Consider the following 22,666-nt stretch of genomic DNA (forward strand, 5'->3'; position numbering starts at 1 on the left):
AGTAAATGAGTAAGGGCTACGCATCTTACTCAGTCACACCTTTACCTCACCAAATACTTTTTGTCATTTCTACCTTTCCTCTTGAGATTCGCCGCCAGATATTAGAACTTTTTAATGCATATTTGCAGGGAGATTTTATTTATTCATGGGATTACATTTGTAACTTCATAAAACCCCAGAGAGAAATTCTGTATCTTGGTGAGTGAAAATTTTAGGTGGAAACGACTTACTACACCACCTTTGTGGGAATTGTTATACATGCTCTACTATCTGCAATACAACTAAACATTGTGGCACCTGCAATGTGGAATTCTGGTTGGAAAATTCTAATTGCTGTAATATTCTGCCTAATTATTATCTTTATAACAAGATTAATAATTGCTGGAAAACTATAGCCAACGTTAACACTAAAGTTACTCTAGCCACCCAATTCAATGCCACTTAGGCAAAGAAAAATGTGAGTAACACTTCTGGTAAAGTTAGTGACATCCGGTGGAGGCAAACCGGTATTATAATCCATTAAAATGACTAAGCAGGTATCAAACTCTACTGTCATGGTTATGGCCTAGAATGGTAACTTAATACTCATGTTCAAACACTGCATTCTGAAGCTTCTTGTAGAATTTCTCTCTTTTGGCCTAGAAGCAGTCAAACTTTAAATGGTGCCTCAGACAGAACCACAGAACCACACATGGACACGCCTTTCTCCTGAGGACCCTTAGATTGATCTCAAGGGGAGCCCTAGTTGCTGTTCCCCACTCGATGCCCCTTTCCAGCAGGAAGTAGCCAGAAAGAATCTTTGTCCAACACCCTCTAACAGCAGTTAGGGTTACTACTCCTGAGGGGAGGAATAATACAGGAGCTAAAAAGAAATTATTTAAGCAGTTAGTGAGGATAAGGGAGTTCTTGGTAATATTTTCCTTTTATTAAAAAGCAGCCCCCAAATAATTTATAGGAAAAGCAGCCTGAAAAATCAAGCTGCAAGAATAGATAAGCAAGCTAGAATCTTGCAAAGGTGAATGCCAGCAGCTGTGCCAATAGAAAAGGGATACCTGGAAGCCAGGTATATTCAACACGGATGTTCTCTCTTCCCTTTTCACCATGTGTGCAGTAAAAAATCAGGCAATATGGTGCCGGCCAGGTGGAGACTCTATCTGCATAATGAAAGATTAGGGTGGGATGGCCAGCACTTCCCATACCATGTAAATAGCACACCTGGTCCAACCAATCCACTATGCCCAAGGTAAATCAGACACAACCTACTCAAACTCATCTATAAAACCAATCTCATCTTGCCCCAAACCCAGAAATCCATTTGGGACCCCTTCCTATGCTTGAGGAAGTGCTCTTCTTTCTTTCATCTGTTAAACTTCTGCTCTTAAACTCACTCCTTGTGAGTCCACGTCTTCAATTTTCTTGGCATGAGACAATGAACGTGTGGTATTACCCCAGACAAATGACAGTGCCTCAAAGGTCCCCTCCTGTGGCAGAAGCTGGCACCATGTGATTGATAGTAGGGGGTGGACTTTCAAAGGAAGGACATTCTGTCTCTATCTTCTCTCTCTCTCTCTCTCACACACACACACACACACACACACACACACCTGTTTATCCTCTACATTCTTTTAAGCAGAAGATAGTATTCTTTATTCTGTGCTCAAATAAGAGTTAATGTCCTGTATATATCCCTAATTTCATTGTCATCTCTGTTTTCCTTATTTGACTATAAATTTCTTGAAGCCAAATCATGTATGTTATTCACTTTGGTGGCCCTGGCATCGAGCATAGTGTCTGTTATCCAGTAAGTATCAATAAATGTTGAATGTCCACAATAGGTAAATAAATAAAAGAAATGGTGTGTGTCAGGGAGGGGTACAAAGGACAGGGAGAAGACATAATGAAACAGAGTTTGAAGCTAAAGCTAAAATCAAAGAAACTGACAGTTCAGTTTGAGATTGGAAAAAAAGAGCAGAGGAAATGTCTTGAGTATCGGGATATCTGATACAGTGAGTATGACCTCTTCTACAGAGGGTCAGAGCAAGGGAAACATGACCAGATCTTCCAAAGAAGTGAAGTTCATGTAAAATTGAAACACTTTTTCACACCTGTGTGTGTTTGCGTGTGTGCGCGCATGTGCATGGGCAAGGTGAGGCTTAACATTTATGCTGAAACAATTGGTCTTTCTTATTTTGAAATAGGGAAATAAGTATGAACTGGTTTTCTCTTCATAACAGGCAAGTATTCCTGGTTAGCGTTTGTTCACTCATTAGTTTTGTTTGAATACTGGTGGGGAGAAAATGGAGTTCAAATTTGGGTTTATGTCTGTCATTGTTGACTTATTCTGTGTTTAATGGAAAAAACAACAAAATAAGTATTAAAATATGCACTCAAAGATTTTATTTTGAAGCCAGCTACTTTCATACACCGTGAGACTTCATTATGGGGTTTGCTTTTATGCACTAATGAGTAAAATACATGGGATAAATCACGAGCACCTGTGATAAGAGTCTGCGCACCATGACAAATCAGTTAACTCCTGTTGACAGCTAAGGGGTAGAAGAAAAAGTTGTATCCTTTGCTTCATTCTGATCCATTGAATCATCATCCTGCCTAGTTTTCTGGGATATGTCTATGACTATTTGGCTAGTCTAGTAAATGGTAATTAACAGCCCTGTGCTTTTGCTGAAGTCAATATCAGGCAAATCAAGAGATCCCCAATGAACACATACCTTAAATGACAGTGAAATAATTTTTTTGAAACAAATATTCATTACTTTAAATGTTTACATGCAGGAAACTAAAGTTTGCTTTTTGATAATGGTTAGGTTTTCCATGTTATCATTAGAATCAACTTTCCCATTACTATTTCTCCCTTTTTTCCTAAGAAGTCAATGGTTCTTCATATCCAGGGTCATGAGTCATCTCTGAGGACACGCCGATGTATCAGTGTAACTGTGAAGCAGGAAAAGCACACTCTAGAAGAAACAAACTATGTTAGGTCTTCAGACTTCACTCAGGTTCAAGATACACGTATATATGCCATTTTTTTCCAACTATATACATAATTCTTCGCTAATCCAAGATAAGTGGAGCAGATCACTAGGTTCTTCAAATAATTGCAATTTATCAGCCTACTATCCATTCTGCTCTCTATAATAAAATTCTGTATAAATTAAGGCTTTTAAATTCAGTTAAATAAAGCCATGAGTCCATAGGGGTGGTATCCTATGGAATTTGATTCAATAATACATGTTTAATATATCTTTTAAGAGGAAGAAGAATTTTAAGATCACCAGGAGGAAAAGCAGAGCATAAGACATTCACTGGATCTAGTCACATGTGTAAATGCCCTTTACTGAGTCAATACTAATCAAGAGACTAGTGGTTGTGGCAGAAATTGTTTCTGCTTAGGAGGGAGGCAAGCCGGGTTCTAGTGTCCTCAGCACAGGCACGAACTCATAGCACAATGCCAGGCAAGCCAGGCAAGTCATTTGACTTCCCAGAGTCTCATTCCCTCCACTGACAAAGTGGGAAGGTTGAACCAGTTGATTTCTCATGTTTAAGTGTTTTCATATCCAGTGAACTCTCAACTTCTGAGCTACTCAACTGCCATCTGCTTTTCCTCTCTGTCTTCCATTACCAGGAAAATGACCTTCCATGTGTATTTCATGGCTGGCTGATATTTCCTTCTACCACTCTTGACAACATACTCAACACGGTACAGAGATAAGACGCACTAGGCAAGATTAAGCGAAGCCAGCAAGCACACTCACACGGGGAAGTCAGACTGAGTCTGTATCCACCGCAGCACAGCAGTGAGCACAGCTAGGCAGAACTCCACTGCAGTACAAATCAGCATCAGAGACAGAGTTCCCTGAAAGTCAAGAAATAAAAAATTGTGGTGCTTGGGTCAGCTGAAGCCTTCACGCCTGGTTGAGAGGTGACCATAGAGATGAAGACCACCTCAACCATTAGAGAATGAAGTATGGACACCACCAGGAAAACAAAACTTCTCCTCCCACACCTCACAATTGTCTAAATTCAACCCCTTCACTCATTCATTTCCTTGAGAGGAGAAGGGAAGATGAGTAGTAACTAAATCAACTAATCCACTTCGCACAATTGTTTCTTACTTCTCTGAGACATCGATAGTTCTGATGACTTTATTCACTCAGTGAGAAAGCCATGTGGTGCAATAACTCCCAGGACTGAGAGTCAGCAGCTCCATTCTAGCTTCACCTTTCCTGCTTAGTAGCTGTGTAAGCCTGGACGAGTCTCTCTCTTTCTCTAGCTCCTGTTTCCTCGTGTATCAAATATGCAGACTAACATTTCTTTCTGAGGGATTTGTGAGGATCAAGGAGATTTTGGCTGAGTAAGCCCTTTGTAAAATTCAGTACTGACATCCCTGTCTACGTATCTGAACCCCTCTGGATGTGTTTTATTTTTGTTGTTTTTGTTGTTGTTTATGTTTTTATTTTTGCTTTCTTTGGTGGTTTTAAGGCTTGGAAAAAAACAGTGAAGGTAGTAAACGGTCAGAATTGCTAATCATCAACACCAATTCAAAAGGATGGGTTCTACCATTTCTGCCTTGAGACTCTTCGTGCAGAACTGGCCATCTGATAATAAAGATAGATAATTTGATCACATGAACTTTTGTTTTGTGGTATTTACATACAGTTAAAGAGAAGATACACCTTGTGCCCATTATCTAGAAATAGTTCCAGCAAGCAAACTCAACAGACTCTCTCTTATTTCTAATGTAAAACTGTCCCATCATGAATTTATACTTTATCACTCCCAAATTTCTCTCCAGAATTTTTTTCAAGGTGGAATTGGCTGTGCCAGGTGTTACTTTGTACTGTTCCTGTCAGCCTCATTTGCTTGTACTTTTTCCTCATTATACCATTACCCTGGGAGGAAGGTCCACTTTATAATGAGTGCTGTGCAGGCATGACTTTGACCAGATCTTTCTATCTGTCCATCTTCCCACTGAGTTCTTGGCTGATCTTATTTTTATGATTACAGAACAATAAATATTCTGCAACTGCCTTACTCTTATGTTGCCTGTTTTCCTCACAGTGTGTTGCTGACCATGCACATGCCCCTTAATCTTTCAACTTCAGACATATATTATTTCTGTTAGCCAAACTTCATTGTTTTTCTTCTTCCAAAGAGAGAGAATTCTCCTGCAATCATTCTCAGTTGCGCTATTTCCCTATATTTCTTTTCTCCTGATTTCATATATCACACTCCAGTTAGAACAAAAAGCAACAATAATGTTGCCTTCTCACCTGATTAGTATTATTCATTATTGTGATCATTAGAAGGAGCAGCACTTACTGTCTAATCCCCTATTTCCTATTCTCTATTTCCTAGCCTTTAGTCTGATGTCTTTTTAGACGAAACTGACCCCCTACCACACACACATACCAGGTTTCTTTGTTGGCACTTTCTGGTCACCTGAGTCTTTCTGTTCTGTTTGCCAATCCGAATTCACCGCTCTGCATACCAACATTCTCAGTTTGACAAACTCATAATTTATGCCTCTCCAAAATTAGTTTGATAATGAAGAAATTCTACAAAATATGCTTTGGTTTTTTATCATCAACCTGATTTGACATTTTCAATTCCACTCTATTAGTATCTAATCCCCTTGATTTCATCCACGTAGTCTGCCTTTGATTTACATAACCCTGGCCTTCCTCCAGATGCCGAAACCAGAATTAGCAGAGAAATTTTCAAAGGAAGGAATAATAAGAAATCGAAGTTTTCAGAAGCCCCATAAAATTAGAACATCCCATCTATAAAATACTTACAGCCAGACTGGCTTTGGCTCTATAGCAGTCCATGGTGTAAGGTGATTCATAATAATCATAATAAAGTAAACGTCTGGTTGGTACATTCCTTTTGTCCAACTCACACTGCAGTGAGGCAGGATTTAATGCAGCCAGGTTGACACACAGGATACTGAAACCCACCAGAGCAGACAGAGTGCTCAGAATGCTTCCAGCCAGGCTGCTGTGCACCTGAAAGAGAAATGCTGGGTAGGGATCATTCCCAATGCTCTGCGAATCTCTCTTACCACTTTTTGCCATTACATTGCAAGTTATTCCCTTATCTGTCTCCCTCAGGAAGTCTAGGAATGATCATTCATTGCTGTATGCCTCTTCAGTGTCCAGCAAAAATCTCTGAATCTCTAAGGTAAATCTTGGCTTAATGAATGAATATATGAACTGGTTGCCCTTAAGCAGGACCTCGGTGGTGTGGTAGAGAATGTTGCTCTCCTGGGCCGGGTGCGGTGGCTCACGCCTGTAATCCCAGCACTTTGGGAGGCCGAGGCGGGTGGATCACGAGGTCAAGAGATCGAGACCATCCTGGTCAACATGGTGAAACCCCGTCTCTACTAAAAATACAAAAAATTAGCTGGGCATGGTGGCCCATGCCTGTAATCCCAGCTACTCAGGAGGCTGAGGCAGGAGAATTGCCTGAACCCAGGAGGCGGAAGTTGCGGTGAGCCGAGATTGTGCCATTGCACCCCAGCCTGGGTAACAATGGAAGACTCTGTCTCAAAAAAAAAAAAAAAAAAAAAAAAGAATGTTACTCTCCTAAATTCTTTCTCTGGGACCGGTAGTAGGGCCTCCATGAGGCTAGCCTGCAAAATTACTGTGAGTGTGACCAACAGCAAAGGTGGCAATGTACCAGATGCAGTTTCTCTCTTGGCCAACTCAGAAACCCCTCGTGGAAGCATCAGCCACACAGGAAAGGTGGATGGTGTATTAGCATGGTGCAAAAGTAATTTCGGTTTTTGACACTACTTTCAATGGCAAAACTGCAATTACGTTTGCACCAACCTAATAGTGCACTGTTGCGTGCAAATTGCCTCCCTCAAAAGCACACCTCTGAAACATGAGTATGAAGGGCTGGTTCTGAGTCTCAGGCAGGCCCTAGAACCTGAGCAGGCATATGATTGGCCACATTTAGAGCAGCATGGGATGGCTGTGGACAGAGGTCTAGGTGCAGGCCCAGGGATGGTGTCATGTGTGGGAGGCAGTGGGAGGTAGAAGACAAAGGTCTGGATTGGATATCAAGAAATTGAGGTCACAGTATAGACTTGACTTAGCTTGTTCCTTTGGGTACTCAGTTCCTTGGTTTTATTTCTCACTCTGGTTCTCATTTCTACATTTATAAAGTAAAGGGAATAAATAAACTGATCTCAGAGTGACTTCCTTTCTACTCCAACTCACACAGAAAAGAGAACTGAGCTAAGAGCATTTTGAAAGCTACAGTTATAGGTAGGCAGCCTCCAGGGCACACCCCACAGCTGTACAGTAGAGTGTTAGTTAATCCCACATGGGCACTTCTTTTAGGAACTCACCAGTTAATGATTCGGGACCCTGTTTTCCCAACATAATGACTAAAGTGTATACTCCTGGGGCTTTTAGTAGCCAGTGGTAGTCCTGATGCCCAGAGTATATATTTCTTAGAATAAGCTAGATTTGCCTTGAGATGGCACTCTTCTGCAATCTCAGAAAGGGCTGGTACAATGTGTGACAAGAGGAGAACTCACTAAAGCCTGAATGTCTCTGGTGAGCCTGAGCCCACCCTGAGACCACATCCTGCATCCTGGAGCTTCCTGCATGTTCACTGTGGGATTATTCTCTGGGGGTAGAGGCCCAGATATTTCCTCCTAGAAGTTTGAAAACACTACCCTTGTGCTAGGCTATACTCAGTATTATTGCCAATAGCCACATTGACTATTTATATTTAAAGTAAAATTAAGTGAAATTTTTATTCAGTTGCACTATCTATATTTCACATCATCAGTAGCCACATGTGACTGCCATATTGTACAGTACAACTGTAGTGCATTTCCACCATTACAGAAAGTTACATTTCATTTCCATCGTAGAAGGTTTGGAGTGTAACTCAGAGTTCCAAATAATCTCTAAATACCAACGAGGGAAAAAAAGAATTGGGATTTTTCTTGATGGCTTTGGGAGCTTTTTGTAGCCACAGTTTCCAAATTGAGTTTCTGTGCAATTAAATTATATGACATTCTCTCACATAATTTCCAACATCAACCCTTTGAGGGATATAGGATTAAGTGAAGATTTAATGAAACTTTACAGACAAGAAACACTTCTTGCTATAATCCAGCCTTTCTCTCCCTGCCACTTTCAACTCTAGTTTTTGCTGGAATAGGAGGTAAAGGCAGGTAAAGCTTTTTTTTTTTCTTAGCCAATACAAATGACTAAGGACAACTTTTAGGGTGCAAAAATTTATACTCAAACAAAAGTATTATCTTTCTGGTGAGATTGATGAAAGAATGAGACATAGTACCACACATAAGCAGCACGTTGACTCATTTTTTTCAAGGGTTGTAACATCTGGGCTTAAACAGTGAACCCCAACCAATAGACCTCTTTACAACACTGTCAGCTTCCTTGCCATTGAAAACCTAAACTTGAAGGCCAATTATCACCAAAAGGGCATCAGAAATAAGCACGATTTTTCTGTGATAGATTCTTGGACACCGGCTGAAAGGATGTTATGATTCCCTGAATGCAGACTCTGATGTAGGGTACAATAATTGGAGAAATGTGCTCTGAACAAGGCTATGGAGCATCCAGGTGCAGCTACTGACTCTAACAACTAACTGCTCTGGAACTGAGTTTTCAGCTTTTCAAAGTAGGAAGACTGGCCCTAATGAGTCCTTAGTTTCATTTTGAACCATTGAGTTGTGGGTTATAGTTCTCATACTCACCAAAAGCTTGGTTAACCTTTTGTCTGTGACAATTGATAGAATGCCAGAGATGACAAACTAAGATAAAAGAGAAAATGGTCAGGTGAGTTTCCATGTAAAGAGAAACTGCAATGTCACTATCACAATGTTTATAGAAAACTCTCATGGGGAGAGCCCTGGGGAACACAAGATCAATGAGGCAAGATCCATTTAAAGACATAGACTTATCCTGTTTGCCCATAGAGTGTTCAGATAGCAACAGGAAAACAAAAGATAGCAGAAATATATCCAAATAAACAAAATAAAGACCTTAAAAGCCAGGAAATAACATTTGTTTTCTTAATGAAATGAGAAAATTTTGGTATAAGATGTTCTTTAGAGAAGGACATGAAAGCAATGGTATGGAAATAGAAAAGAAATGGAGAGAATCATGTGGTTTTCATACATCGTTATACTGATGTGATGCATCACATTTGATTTATGTGTGTTAAGCCAGGACTGTATCCCTGTAATAAATCTCACTTGATTATAGGGAGTGATCCTTTTAACATGTAGTTGAATTCAGTTTGCCAGTATCTTGTTGAAGATTTTTGCATCAATGTTCATTAGGGATATTGACCTGGAGATTTCTTGTGTGTTTTTGTCTGCCTTTGACATCAAGATAATGCTGGCCTCATAAAATGAGTTTGGAAGTACTCCCTCCTCTTCAGTTTTTTGGAAGGGCAGAGAAATGTTGTTACCAGGTCTTCTTGAAAAGAAAAGAAAAGAAAAGATGGGAAAAGCTAACAGATATGGGAGGTCAGAGACATGGATCTTACATTGCTGGCTCCCCAGTTTAAGATAAAATGGTCAATGAGAACAGAAGGAAAGACAAGAATGGATGGCAGAAACCTTCAAAGCTGTGTTTACACAATCAAAGAAATTTTCATCGTCTAGAGTATTCGTGATCTAGCAGATTTACAACCATTAAGGAACAGAAAATTATTTGACAGTTAGAAAAAAGGGAGACAAAGTTCAAAGAAAAGTTGTGATTCCTGTGACCCAGGCATTTAATTATTTGTCTATATAAACAAATCACAAGTCCTTAAAAATATGAACTAGATGCCCCTTCAAAGTTGGACTGTGCTTAGTGATTTACTTTTAAAGAATGGATTATAGAAAGAGGAGGGAAAGAAGTAGTAACTTTACAGAATAGAAACCTGGAAAACACTATCCCAAACACATGACCAAGGTAAAGTGTATCAGTGACGATAAGTTGGTAGCATGACCCTTGATGTGACTTGATGAAAATGGTGCTTTACCTCTGTCATCATCAGCCAAAAATTCACTGAAGTCTAAACAGCAGAAAAATATCAGACAAACCCCAATTTAGGAACATTCTATAAAAATCTCATCCAGTACTACCCCGAACTATCAAAGTCCTCAAGGAAAAAGAAAATCTGAGCAAGTCTAAAGCAGCCTGAGATGTCATGGCGAAATGTAATATAGTGTAATGTAATAGCCTTGCATGGATCTTAACACAGAAAAAAGGTCATTTGGGAAAACCCTTTGAGATCCAAATCCAAATGAAGCTTTAGATAATAAAAGAGGAAAAATGGACAAGACAGACAAAAAGGTGGACTTCTTGATGCATCAAATAAACAAATGTAAAAAAGGAGCTAATGACAGGTACGGAGTTCCAGGAAGTTGAAAGAGAAGCTTAATTATGAGAAAGCCTCAATCTAAGAGAAAGCAGTTTTCTGAGAAAAGGACTACTAAGTCCTTTTGAAACCCCAGACCTGCAGCTATTTCAGAGGAATTTCCAGTCCATCACTGGGACATAGACAAGTGCTCAGCCTTCCCTGGGCATCAGTTAATGCAGTAAAAGCATTTTCAAAATGCTCAGAGGTGAAAGTTTCCCTTCCTCCATAATCCCCACAAGCATCTGTGTGGTTTTTCTGTAAGTGTATCATGTCTTCCATTGATGCTCATTTTTTTTAAGGTAAAAAGGTCCTTCCCAACTTTATCCTAATTTATGGATGTTTTGTCACTAGCTTCATCACAGCTCAAGATGATAAGGTAAAAAACAAGATGATCTTTAAAAGAAATGCTTATTTGAGTCTGATACGTTGATCAAAATCAGTCAACCCTTGTCATCCTATCCCACTCAGTCCTCCCTGAACTATACACACAGGAGAACAAGTTTCACCATGGACTCCTCACTCCTGGCAGACAGAACATAGCAAGGTGGTAGGTGGAGAGTTTAAACTATTGGCATCTTCCTCCCCTCTTCTCCCATGCTTCCCTCTTCAGAAACTCTCCTTACCCACAAGGGTCCTATGAACGTGTAAGCAGATTTCAGCAGCGTAGAAATCACTTGCGTAAAATTTGGAGAGAAGGAAGCAGATGCCAAAGTGATTCCCAAGCTTAACACCTTCATACTACACAAGATCTGGATAATCTGTGGAAAGAGAAAGGAGGACTAAGGATTAAAACCAGTATTTGTAATGTAACCCTGCCAGGCCAGGTGCAGTGGCTAACGCCTGTAACCCCAGCACTTTGAGAGGCCAAGGCGGGCAGATCACCTGACCTCTTGATCTGCCTGCCTTGGCCTCCCAAAGTGCTGGGATTAGAGGCATGAGCCACTGCACCTGGCCAGGAATAAATACTTTTAATACAACCTCTTGTGCAAAAGTTCTGGGACAGTTTTCTCCAAATGATTTCTACCCTTAAGTCCCTCTGGCAAAACTTAAGGGTCTCCACACTCACAATGGATGTCCAGTCCCAAAACATACATCATCCCTTCCCCCTTCCCCCAACCCACCTCCAGCATGCTCTGAATGAGATTTACCCCAATAACTTTGACTTTTGCCTGTAGACGTTTCTTCAGGCTATCCTGCCCCCAGTTAGTGGGTTTGGGTTTCTCTGCTTGGGAGAAGTTGATGGCATTTGATGGGAGCACTATGATGGTCTCATCGGGAACAGGTTGTGATGTCATGATGGTGCTGCCAACTGTGGAAGAAAAAATAGATTTAATTCTTAAAAAGTACAGAGCTCTCAGATTCTGGCTGCAAAACTGGTAAGTCAGTTTCTGCCAATTAGTCCAGACTTGGCCTGTCTGTTAGAAAAAGAAACTGACAGTATGGAGCAGTGAAAACCACACAACCTTGGTTTCATGAGGATTTTTTCATAATGTTTGACACAGTCCATTATATATAAGAAACACATCACAGGATGGCAGCAGCATGAATCTTGAGAGGTCCCAATATCCAGAGGCAAATGGTCTTGCAAAATTTGCAATATGCAACAGTCTCCCCTTCCTCTATATTGCCATATATTTGATGAATGTTTTAGACTAATAAATGAACTCTGCTTATCTAATTTTTATCTAATACAATTTATTAGCATTCATCTTAGATATGTTTATCATATTTTACTAGACATGCTCTTAGTTCTCATCATGCAGTGGTTTTAATCCTTACAACAGCCCTACATGTCAGTAAGTTAGTAAAAACATGTAATAAATAAGAAAATGCAAAGTAAAGTTTAAGTTATGAATGCAAATAATATACACATTGCATATATGCATGGCATAGAGCTAATGCTGAAGAAATATTTGCAGTTACCCTTACTGTTCAACCCTGTTCACACAGCTGGGAAGCTCTAAAGCCAGCCTTGGATCCCAGCTTTCCTCGAGTGTGAAGCCTTTGCATAAATCTCTACATCATTCTACCTCTTCCTACTTTTCCACCTGGCAATGCCAGCCTGTGTCTGAGTTTACTCAGGCTGGAGAAGTAGCTGCATGCAGTGGTATGAAAACAAGTCTTGGAGTCATAACACATGGGCTCGTGTCCTGGATCCTCCACTTGTTAGCATAAGGACAAAGTTGGCTGCGGTGTTTGTTGCTGATCTCTTTTCACTGCACCATTCTCAGCCCACAGACTGCCCTGTTTGCAAATGGCCTAAGAACATTTGAAGAGACAAGAGCTCTGCTCCCATTAATTATACAACCTTAAGTAAGTGACTCACCAGGATCATGCAGTTAGAATACAGAAGAAACAGAGTTAAAACCAGATGCTCCTTCCATTCGCTCACTCCAAAATGCTCTAGTGTCTCTTAACTGCTGTCAAGGAGTTTCAAGTCAAATTACTCCTCCAACGAGGTTACAGCAAGGGAATGGTGAGATGAGAAAAGTCTTTCAGCATTACCTACCTGTGCCCCTTGGTTCCAGCTGAGTCCTCAGAAGCTCCCAGGAGGGAGCTGGACAGTGTCTGGGTTCTCAGACAGTCCCATCAATGGTTTCTACATACCTTCATCTTCTGAAAGTCATCCGCCCTTCCTTATTCCAGTGTTTGCAGCTATACAGGATGTGATTCTTACAGGTTGTAGATTTGTGAAATGAAATGTGCCTGCACTTCCTTTTCTGTAAACTTCTAGCAACTTCAGAAAAATCACGAAAAGAACCAACTTATGACTGTGAGAATTCATGAGTCACGGAGCTTTATGTGTGAATTGCCACTTTGAGACGTTCAAGTTACCCGTTATTAGGCCAGTCTGTTCTTAGAGCCTCATTTATCTAATCTGTTAAATAGAGGAGCAACACCAACACTGGAGAATTGTCACAAAGATGAGCAAAAATATTTATAAAAAGCCTATGCTGCTTTGAGGCATCCAATAATATATAACTAATAATAGTAATATTGCTAGTAGTTATAATATAAATAACAATATTCTATCATATATAAGTAACCATAATAATCACAGCAATAATGATGATATTGCTTTCAATTAACATTCAATAATACATAGCTAATTGTAGTATAGAATATAGAAAAAAAACTTTCTTAAAAATTTGTTTTTTATGTATATATTTTGTTTTTTATTTTATTTTTTTTCTTTTTCTAGTTCCCCAAGCAAACTCTTGGCAGGCTGAAAGCAGCCTTTCAACACTCATTGTCCAATTGCCACCTACCCTAAAGTCACCTTCCTGCTCTGGCTACTCTCTTTCTGTAGCAACATCTTTGCCCTCTGGAAAGGTAGGGCTACTCTAGGGAAGTAGTGAAGCTTGAGAAGGAACAAATGGGAAAGATTTAGCAGGACCTAAACAAATTCAACAAACTCACATGTAGGCTGGTTTTGTGAGGACAGAGCCACTGTGCCACTTCAAACCCTTGGCTGGGCATTGTTTGGAAGCTGACTTTAATGTATCAGGTAAGGAAACCTGAGTCAGCCAGGTGACTGCACAGCCCCACCCTGCAAGCTTCCTTCCTCCTTTCCTTGGGGCAGCTGGCAGAATGAACCCAGAAACACAACCTGAACCATCACTGTCACAACAGAGGCCCATGGGTTCTGCGCTTAATTCAAAACATTAACTCTTCTATTGAAAAAAGACTTAAGAAGCGCCATTTAGAAAGGCTGGATTAATTCTCAGGGTCTGAATGATACAGACACTACGAAATGTAATTGGCTTAAGTTCTCACCATGAGTCTGAGAAGGGGAATGGACTCACCCAGAAAGAGGGGCAGAATTACCTCTGTTGTAGTGAACCCCAATTTGCTCTTCAGAGAGAATCAGTATGTCGGTATGTTCAGCTCACTTATTCTTTAATTCTCTATTTTAAGGTTTAACTTCCTTGTAATTCCAGTAAACAACCTTCTCTATGGGTTCTAATCTGTAGTTCAAATCTGTTCCCCCGGCCCCCGGCTCTGTCCTGATTCATCCCAGTTACCTGCTCCAGTCACCTGCTCTGGTCACCTTCTTTGACCTAGATCACTCCTGGCTACCTGCTCTGACCCACTTGTAACCATCCTTCTGGCCAAAACACCCACCCTGCCACTCCAGCTTGGACCTCTGCTCTCTTTAAAATAGCCAGTCGGGATTAGTCTAGCTTGTACGGTCTAACCCTAGCCTATAGGGGAATGACACAGCAGCAGGGATGACCCCCATGAGGCACAAGTACCCCTTTCCCCCCTTGTCCAAACATTCAGCCACCGTTGCTACATCTGTGAACCACACCCTTCTATAGAAGTAAACTGCCTTTCTGAGAGGATTTATCTTCAAGTGCTATTTCTTTTGCGGCATGGAAATTTTACTTATAACACCTCCAACCTTGCTCACCTGAGCTCCTGGTGCCCCTTCCCCTTTCTCAGAGTGCCAGCTGTTTTTCCCTTGGGTGCTCTGCATCTTTGTCACCTTCACAGCATCTGTGAAACGGTGGAATGCAGCTCTCCTTCTGAGCTTTGATTAAGCAGGAGCCGGCCACGTCAGGAGCAATCACACCACCTTTTTTTTAGGGGAATGTGCCAATAAAGCAGTTAAAGTTGGCTACCCAAGCAAAGGCTCCCTCTCCACTCTGTTTTTCTTTGTGCTATTTAATTTAAAATGATCTCTGATTTTAAGGATTATATGAGACAACACATGTAAGGTGCTTAGCACAGAACCCTACAGAATTATGGCTTCTAAGTGGTCTGTTGACTGTCTTCCTCTGCCTAACCTCCCTTTTTTCCGTTTTGGCTTCAGTGAACTCCGAACAAGACTCCTCTCTCTGGTCTTTCAGCTTACGCTCATTCAGCCTTTTACATTCTCAGTTTTTTTCGAGTCTGAACTCTACCAACCTGACTAGAAGGGAAAACACTGATATATCGATAACACATTCTGATTAATAATCTAGGACATGTTACTCAAATAAGCTACAATGCCATTTTGGACTGGGTAATTGTTTGTGGTAGGTGGTTATCCAGGGCACTGTAGGATGCTCAGCTGACTCCCTGGCCTATGCCAGCACAACCCCACCCTATGTGTAACAACCAGAAACGTCATCCGATATTGTCAAATGTCTCTTGATGGAGGGAGAACAAAATCCCCTCACATCCATGTTGAGAACCACTGACCTAGGAGCAAAAGGAATTTTTGTGTGTTCTGTGTAAAGGCAGGTATGCAAGAAATAAAGCAATATTCTCTTTAAATCAATTTTTAATGTTTAATTTAAAAAATTTTAAATTGTCAAATAAAACACATATAATTTATTATCTTAACCACTTTTTAGTGTATAGATCGGTAGTATTAATTATGTTCATATTGCTGTGTAACAGATCTCTAGAACTTTTTCATCTTGCAAAACGGAAACTGTATACCCCTTGAACAACAACTACTACTCTCCTTCCTGCTCCTAATCCCTGGTAACCCCATTCTAATTTCTGTTCCATATTTGTTCTGTGTCTACTTTGGATACCTCATGTGAGAGTGATATAGCTCCAATGACTGGATGATGACCAGGGTCCTTGGTCTTGCACTAATTGGATAAATGATATGGAGACATGCGGAGTGGTTTTAATGCGTGAATAATTTAATGGGCAAGAAAAAAGAAAGAAGAAAACAGCTTCCTCGTACAGAGACAGAGGGAGAGGGGCTCTGAACAAAGAGAAACCCCGTGTGTGGCTGAAAAGTAGTTGGTTATTGCATAGGACCCAGGGGATTGGTTTGACCAGGGGTGTCATTCATGTAGCCCATGAAAAACGTGGGTCTTTCACCTTAATATGCAATTGTGGGCCACCATGATGTCCTGAACACACACATGTGTTATCTGGAGGTGGCCATCACACTGCACACTGGCACATGTGGTGACAAGGATAAAAGGGTGGGAATTGCCATTTGGCCATCTTAGGTGGACCTAGTTTCTAATTGCCAACATTTGGATATCAAAGCTTGCTGGTCTGGCTCTCTAAGTTGCCTTTTCTGTTAGAAAATAAATGGTTCCAGGGGTTGCTTCTTATTACAGGAAAATTTCCACTGAGAACCTATACGTTTTCTAGCTGTCTACAAATTATTTATTAATAACTTCTTTATTAAGAGGAATCATACAGTATTTGTCTTTTTGTGATGGCTTATTTTACTTAGCATGAGATTGAAACAATGTTTGCAAAATTATGACTGAGACAGTGAAAGAAATTTAACTTAACTGATTCCATCTTGCTTCTCACCTCCAACCTGTCCTTGTTCATTCCTGGGTGTAGGCTGAACTAACGTTGGGAGAAATGTAGTTTATAGTTTAATCAAAGATGGTAACAGCCCTTTCCCAAAGCAGACCTTCTTGCCTGGGGACTAGATTGCATTTGTAGGACTAACATTAGCCACAAGATTAGAAATTACGGTTTAGGAGTCATGCAGCTGAAGGCTACAAGATTCTGACCCTCCCTAAAATGCTCCTAAGATCAGTACTTGCAATATTTTGCAGACCCTTCACTTGACGGATCAGCTGGCACCACCCAGATCAATAAAGTGGCTCATCTGATCTTGTAGCCCTCACCCAGGAACTGACTCAGTGCAAGAAGATAGTTCTGACTCCCTATAATTTCATCTCTGACCAATCAGTACTCCTGGCTCACTGACTTCCTCCCATCCACCAAGTTATCCTTAAAAACTCTGCTCCCCAAATGCTCCAGGAGACTGATTTGAGTAGTAATAAAACTCCAGTTTCGGATGAAGCTGGCTCTGCATGAATTTCTCTTTCTCTATTGCAATTCCCCTGTTCTGATAAAGCAGCTTTGTCTAGGCAGTGGGAAAGGTGAACCCCTTGGGCTGTCACAAGATGCCCAAGTTTCACCCATGTTTTAGCATGTGATAGGATTTCCTCTTTTGTAAGGCTGGTTCATGTTTCATTGTACGTCTATACCACATTTTCTGTATTCATCCATTGATGCACTTTTGAGTTGCTTCCATCTGTTGGCTATTATGAATAATGCTGCAATAAATATGGGTGTTTAAATATCTTTACAAGATCATGTAACTCATAGATATTTATTTCTTTAAAGTTAGTTTCTAGAGTTGCATTGTGTTCCTCTTTTTGTAATGCCCATGATTAGTTTTGTTGGTTTTGGTGTTTTAATTAGTGGAATCACATGGCATGTATTTTCGTGTGTGCTTGACGTCTCTTCAGTATTATTGTAATATGTTGCCGGGTATCACACAACCAAAACACTCAGGGATTAAATTAAATCTGTATTATTCCTCTCAAGTGTGTAGGTCAGGAGGTTTCAGTATGGTGAAAAGGGGCTAACGATAAGGAAAAAAAAGGTTTAGGGACTATGCTAACTTTTCATTTTCACTTTTAACTCAAAACTCACGTTGAATGTATTAAACTGCCTCCTAAAGGGTAATTCTAGAATGAAACTAGACCATCAGCTTCAAGAAGTCACAGACAGCCCGATTAGTTTATTCTATACTCCCAGTAGTGCCTGCAATGTAGTAGATGTCAGCTAAAGCACCCCCTGTCTGTTTTCACTAGAAAACAGAGCCTGAGACAGGGACTGAATGCCAATGTTTTAGTTGGAAGGGCACATAAAGTGCATAAATCATAAATGTACAGCTCAATGAATTATCAGAAAGTGAAGACATGTGTGTTCCTTCCAGTTAAAAAATTAGAAAATAGCTCTTACTAAGAAGGTATAGAGCCCTTTTGCTCCCTTCCAGCCACTATACCCCAAGAGTAACCACCATCTCAACCTCTAATACCTGTGATTAGTTTGGTTGGCTTTGGTCTGTTAATTAATGAAATCATATGGCATGCGTTTTTTGTAAGTTTGACTTCTCTTCAGTGTTATTGTGTTATATTGCTGGGTAACACACAACCAAAAAACTCAGGGATTAAATTAAATCTTTTTTTCCCCTCTCAAGTTTGTAATTCAGTGAAGTTTTAGTATGATGAAAAGAGGCTAATTATCAGAAAAAATTAAAGTTTAGAAACTATGCCAAGTTTTCGTTTTCACTTTTAACTGAGAACTCACATTGAATGTGCTAAAACTGCCTTCTAAAGGATAACTGTAGGATCAAACTGCAGTGTCAGCTCCACGAGGTCACAGACAGCTCAATTAGTTCGCTCTATATTCCCAGTAGTGCCCTTGTTCTCTAAAGGATAAGTGCCCTTATTCTAGACCCTCCCAGCAGTGCCTGGAATGTAGTAGATGCTTAATAAATACTTGTTGAATGAAGATATTGTGAGATAGAGGTAATTTACAGGGGTACTTAAGAGCTCTATCTTCAGCCTGGGGATGCCTGAATGTATAGATTTTGACCCTTTATCAAGCTAAGAACATTGGAATTTATAATGTGAAGTTTAGAATCATTTAAACTCTCTTGGCAAGCCCCAAGGTCAGTTTCTTTGCTAATAACTTGCAGCTAGCCTAATGGGTTTGACAAGCCTGTGTTGACTACTTACTATTCAATGGGATACAGAGAGTTTCTTGCATAGATTGGGCAGTTCAAGTCAGAAACTGGCCTGGTCCATGTGTCTGGTTAGACCTGTGGGGAGCTTATACTGTGGAATGTCTCCAGTGCTTGCCTGCTCTCTCTTGCTGCATTGTACCGCCTGCCTTTAGGTAAAAGCCTTATGTAAGTACATTCTGCGTTGTTTATTGAGTCCTTTCAAATATCTGCCTGTGGAAAATAATAGATTCTGACTTGGGCAATATGATTGGAAATAGAGAATATATCACATTTACAAAGACTTTGAACGGATTTTCGTCTTTAATCAAATGTCTTTTAGATAGAAAACAAAAAAGTGAAATATAAACTGTTCATTTTCTAGGTCAGCTAAAACAAATATATGCATATGATACATTTCTAAGCAAAACTTGCAGAATTTGCAGGCTAATTTCTAGTTCCAAAATAAATTCAATCGAAATATTGAAATAGTACAACCAAATACTAAATAACTAAATTTTCTAATCTAGATTCTGGGAAGGATAATCATTGTCAACAACAAAATAAGGACTCTTATCTTACATGCAGATGCTGTCAGAGTTTTATAATGTAAGAAAAAAAGTATATGCATATATTGGTTTGAAATATATATAAATTTGTATCAAATATACAAGTTCTTTATATACTTAAATTTATTTTCAAATAATATACATATGTACATATTAAAATTATATATTTAAATATATTTTCAAAAATATACAAATTTATATATATTCCATACATATGTGTGTTCGTGTATATACATATGCATACATGTCATTTAGGCCATTTAGTGATCCTGTTATGGACACAGTTTCTGTGGCTTCAGAGTTGGAGGTAAAATGGGAATACTGTCATTATTCTCTAAATATGGAAGAGAACACTAAGTAGAAAAAAACAACTTAAGATAAAAATTCAAGCCGGACGCAGTGGCCTAAGCCTGTAATCCCAGCACTTTGGGAGGCTGAGGGAGGTGGATTATGAGGACAAGAGATCAAGACCATCCTGACCAACAACGTGTTGAAACCCCATCTCTGCTAAAAAATACAAAAATTAGCTGGGCGTGGTGGCATGCACCTGTAGTCCCAGCTACTCGGGAGGCTGAGGCAGGAGAATCATTTCAACCTGGGACCTGGAGGTTGCAGTGAGCTGAGATCACACCACTGCACTCCAGCCTGAGGACAGAGCAAGACTCTGTCCCCAAAAAAAAAAAAAAAAGAAATCAATTATTGAAAGTAATTGACAAGAGTTGAAGCACTTTGCTGCTGGTGTAAGGGGTAAAGGACCCTCCTAGATGATAGCTCGCTTATAAAGCACTGTGAGGTTACTGAGCCCCACCCAGACTGTGGCTCTCCTCATTTTGATGTCCAGCCCCAAGCTGAAAGCATACATTCAAGAGATGGGAGCAAGTTACGGGTTTATCTGGTTAAGCTGTACCTGGAGTATGAGAAAAAGTAGAACAAGCTATCTTGACCTTTTACTGAAAAAAAAAAAATACCACCCTTTGCTGAAATTGATGCTAAAAAGATCCAGAGGGGAAACCATAAAGAACCTTCTGAACTGCTTCCTCTGTTGGAAAGAGTGTACTTACTGACGATGAATTTTTTTAAATCTAGTATTATCAGCCCCACACGGTTACTCAAGAGTACTTAAGTTCCTGGGAATCATATGAGCAGTAGCAATCTCAACAAACCTTAGTCAATAAAAAAACAAAAAGCAAAAAACAAAACCAAATTGCTGATCTTGAAGAAATTCAAACAGGAAAGCAAATGCATCATTAGTTTTGTTTAAACCATATCTCAAATTTAGTTGTTTTTTTGTTTTTCTATCCACCAGGCATTCAAAAGGAAGTTGCTTTACATATCTTTTCTGTGTTTTTCTACAGTAAACTCAAAATTCAAACTGAAAGACATATTTTGATTAATTCAAAGATTTAAATATTTTCCCCAGAATTTGTATAGCTTATGTTTCCTCTATTTATGCTGTGTGAAAGCAAAGCTTTCCATTATATTAAAACTGTCTGAATATTACTATATAACACATTGGAAAATATCACGAATTAATTTAAATATAAAGTAACTGCAATATGCTAGTGTCTTTTAATAGTTACTTCTTATGAAACCCAAATAAGGTGACTAAAGTATCAACATATTAAAATGATAATACTTCAATTTTTGGCTTGAATATTTTAAATTATAAGTGTTGATTAAAGTTGCATATGTTGACATGCTTAAATCAATTTTAATATAAAAATGAAATTAAAATGCTAGTGTCTGTATTCATGAACTTTTTTTTTTTTTTTTTCTTTTGAGATGGAGTTTCACTCTGTGGCCCAGGCTGGAATGCAGTGGCATGATCTTGGCTCACTGCAAACTCTGCCTTCCATGTTCAAGTGATTCTCTTTCCTCAGCCTCCCAAGTAGCTGGGATTACAGGCATGCACAATTAATTTTGTATTTTTAGTAGAGACAAAGTTTCACCATGTTGGCCAGGCTGATATTGAATTCCTGATGTCAAGTGATCCGCCCCCCTCAGCCTCCCAAAGTGCTAGGATTACAGGTGTGAGCCACCACACCCAGCCTGTGAGCATCTTTTTAAAGTTGAAACTCAACTCTTCCAATTATGATAGCCCCAGACTTAATCTTCCACTCTGTTCAGTTAGAAAACTGGGTTGGCCACAGTGGCTAATGCCTCTAATCCCAGCATTTGGGAGGCTGAAGTTGGAAAATCTCTCGAGTCCAGTATTTTGAGGTTGCAGTGAGCTATGATTGCACCACTGCACTCAAACCTGGGTGTCAGAGTTAGACCTTGTCTCAAAAAATTTTTTTATATCATGAATAAAACTGGAAAAAAAATAAGTACAACTCCTTCCCAACATTGAGCAACAGTTAGTGCAGGACTTTAAACATTAAAAAATGAAAACAAATGTGAATATAATAATTTCTCTGGTTTTCTGCATAAGGAAACTTTCCAGACCATGGTCAGGGAGAGGGATCCATTCTGACATTGCCAAATTCAGAAGACAAAATCAGAATTTTAGGGCACTGAGATGCTATAATTAGTGAGAAGAGAACCATAAAGGGGATAGCTATACAGAGACAGAGGTCCAGAAATCTGTAAGGAAATATTCTAAATTTGTTGTCTAACACTAAGCTGTGCATTTATAAACCTATGCATGTAATAAAAGTTTAAAATACAGTCAAAGACTAGCCAGGTAGTTGTAAGCTGTATGATTACCAGGGCTCACACAGGGCTGAGAGACATTCAAGTTCCAATCAGCTAGAATGCAGGGACTTCCATGAATACTTGCGGGAGAGACCTCCAGAAAGATAATTCTTTAATAATAAGTCAATTATTATTAAAGCATATGCCCAACTAATAATAACTATAAACCTTCTGATCTCATTTGGCTTTGTGTCCCCACTCAAGTCTCATGTTGAATTGTAATCCCTAATGTTGGGGACAGACCTGGTGGGAAGTGATTGGATCATGGGGGTGGACTTTCCCTTTACTATTCACATAATAGTGACTTCTCATGAGATCTGGTTGTTTAAAAGTGTGTAGAACTTCTCCCCCTTCACTCTCTTTTCCTTCTGCTTCCACTACATAAGACACGCTGGCTTCCCCTTCACCTTCCACCATGATTGTAAGTTTCCTGAGGCCTCCCCTGCCCTGCCTCTTGTAGAACCTGTGGAACGGTCAATCAATT

The 22,666-nt window shown here is 39.7% G+C and overlaps 1 protein-coding gene across 4 annotated transcripts; it reads right to left on the minus strand.

Annotated features, from left to right (window-relative positions):
* Positions 1-2,375: 2,375 nt before the first annotated feature.
* MS4A6E (membrane spanning 4-domains A6E) lies at positions 2,376-18,515 on the minus strand. 4 transcript variants are annotated; one of them, XM_021676595.2, is made up of 7 exons: positions 14,840-14,967; positions 13,103-13,303; positions 11,574-11,734; positions 11,049-11,183; positions 8,765-8,821; positions 5,817-6,026; positions 3,234-3,874 (listed from the first exon to the last, which is right to left on the minus strand). In XM_021676595.2, exons 3-7 carry the CDS (start codon positions 11,718-11,720, stop codon positions 3,770-3,772), a joined length of 654 nt encoding a protein of 217 aa, XP_021532270.2. In that variant the 5' UTR covers positions 11,721-11,734; positions 13,103-13,303; positions 14,840-14,967; the 3' UTR covers positions 3,234-3,769. The 4 variants fall into 4 exon arrangements, with proteins under 4 accessions (XP_021532285.1, XP_021532266.2, XP_021532270.2 ...); XM_021676610.2 differs by lacking the exons at positions 8,765-8,821; positions 11,049-11,183; positions 13,103-13,303; positions 14,840-14,967 and adding exons at positions 2,376-2,952; positions 18,085-18,086; positions 18,487-18,515 and having other exon boundaries at positions 3,774-3,874; XM_021676591.2 differs by lacking the exons at positions 13,103-13,303; positions 14,840-14,967 and adding an exon at positions 2,919-2,975 and having other exon boundaries at positions 3,776-3,874; positions 11,574-11,720.
* Positions 18,516-22,666: the final 4,151 nt, after the last annotated feature.

This window comes from Aotus nancymaae, unplaced genomic scaffold (assembly GCF_030222135.1).
Source record: "Aotus nancymaae isolate 86718 unplaced genomic scaffold, 86718_ANA_hifiasm-v0.15.2.pri h1tg000059l, whole genome shotgun sequence".
NCBI lineage: Eukaryota > Metazoa > Chordata > Mammalia > Primates > Aotidae > Aotus > Aotus nancymaae.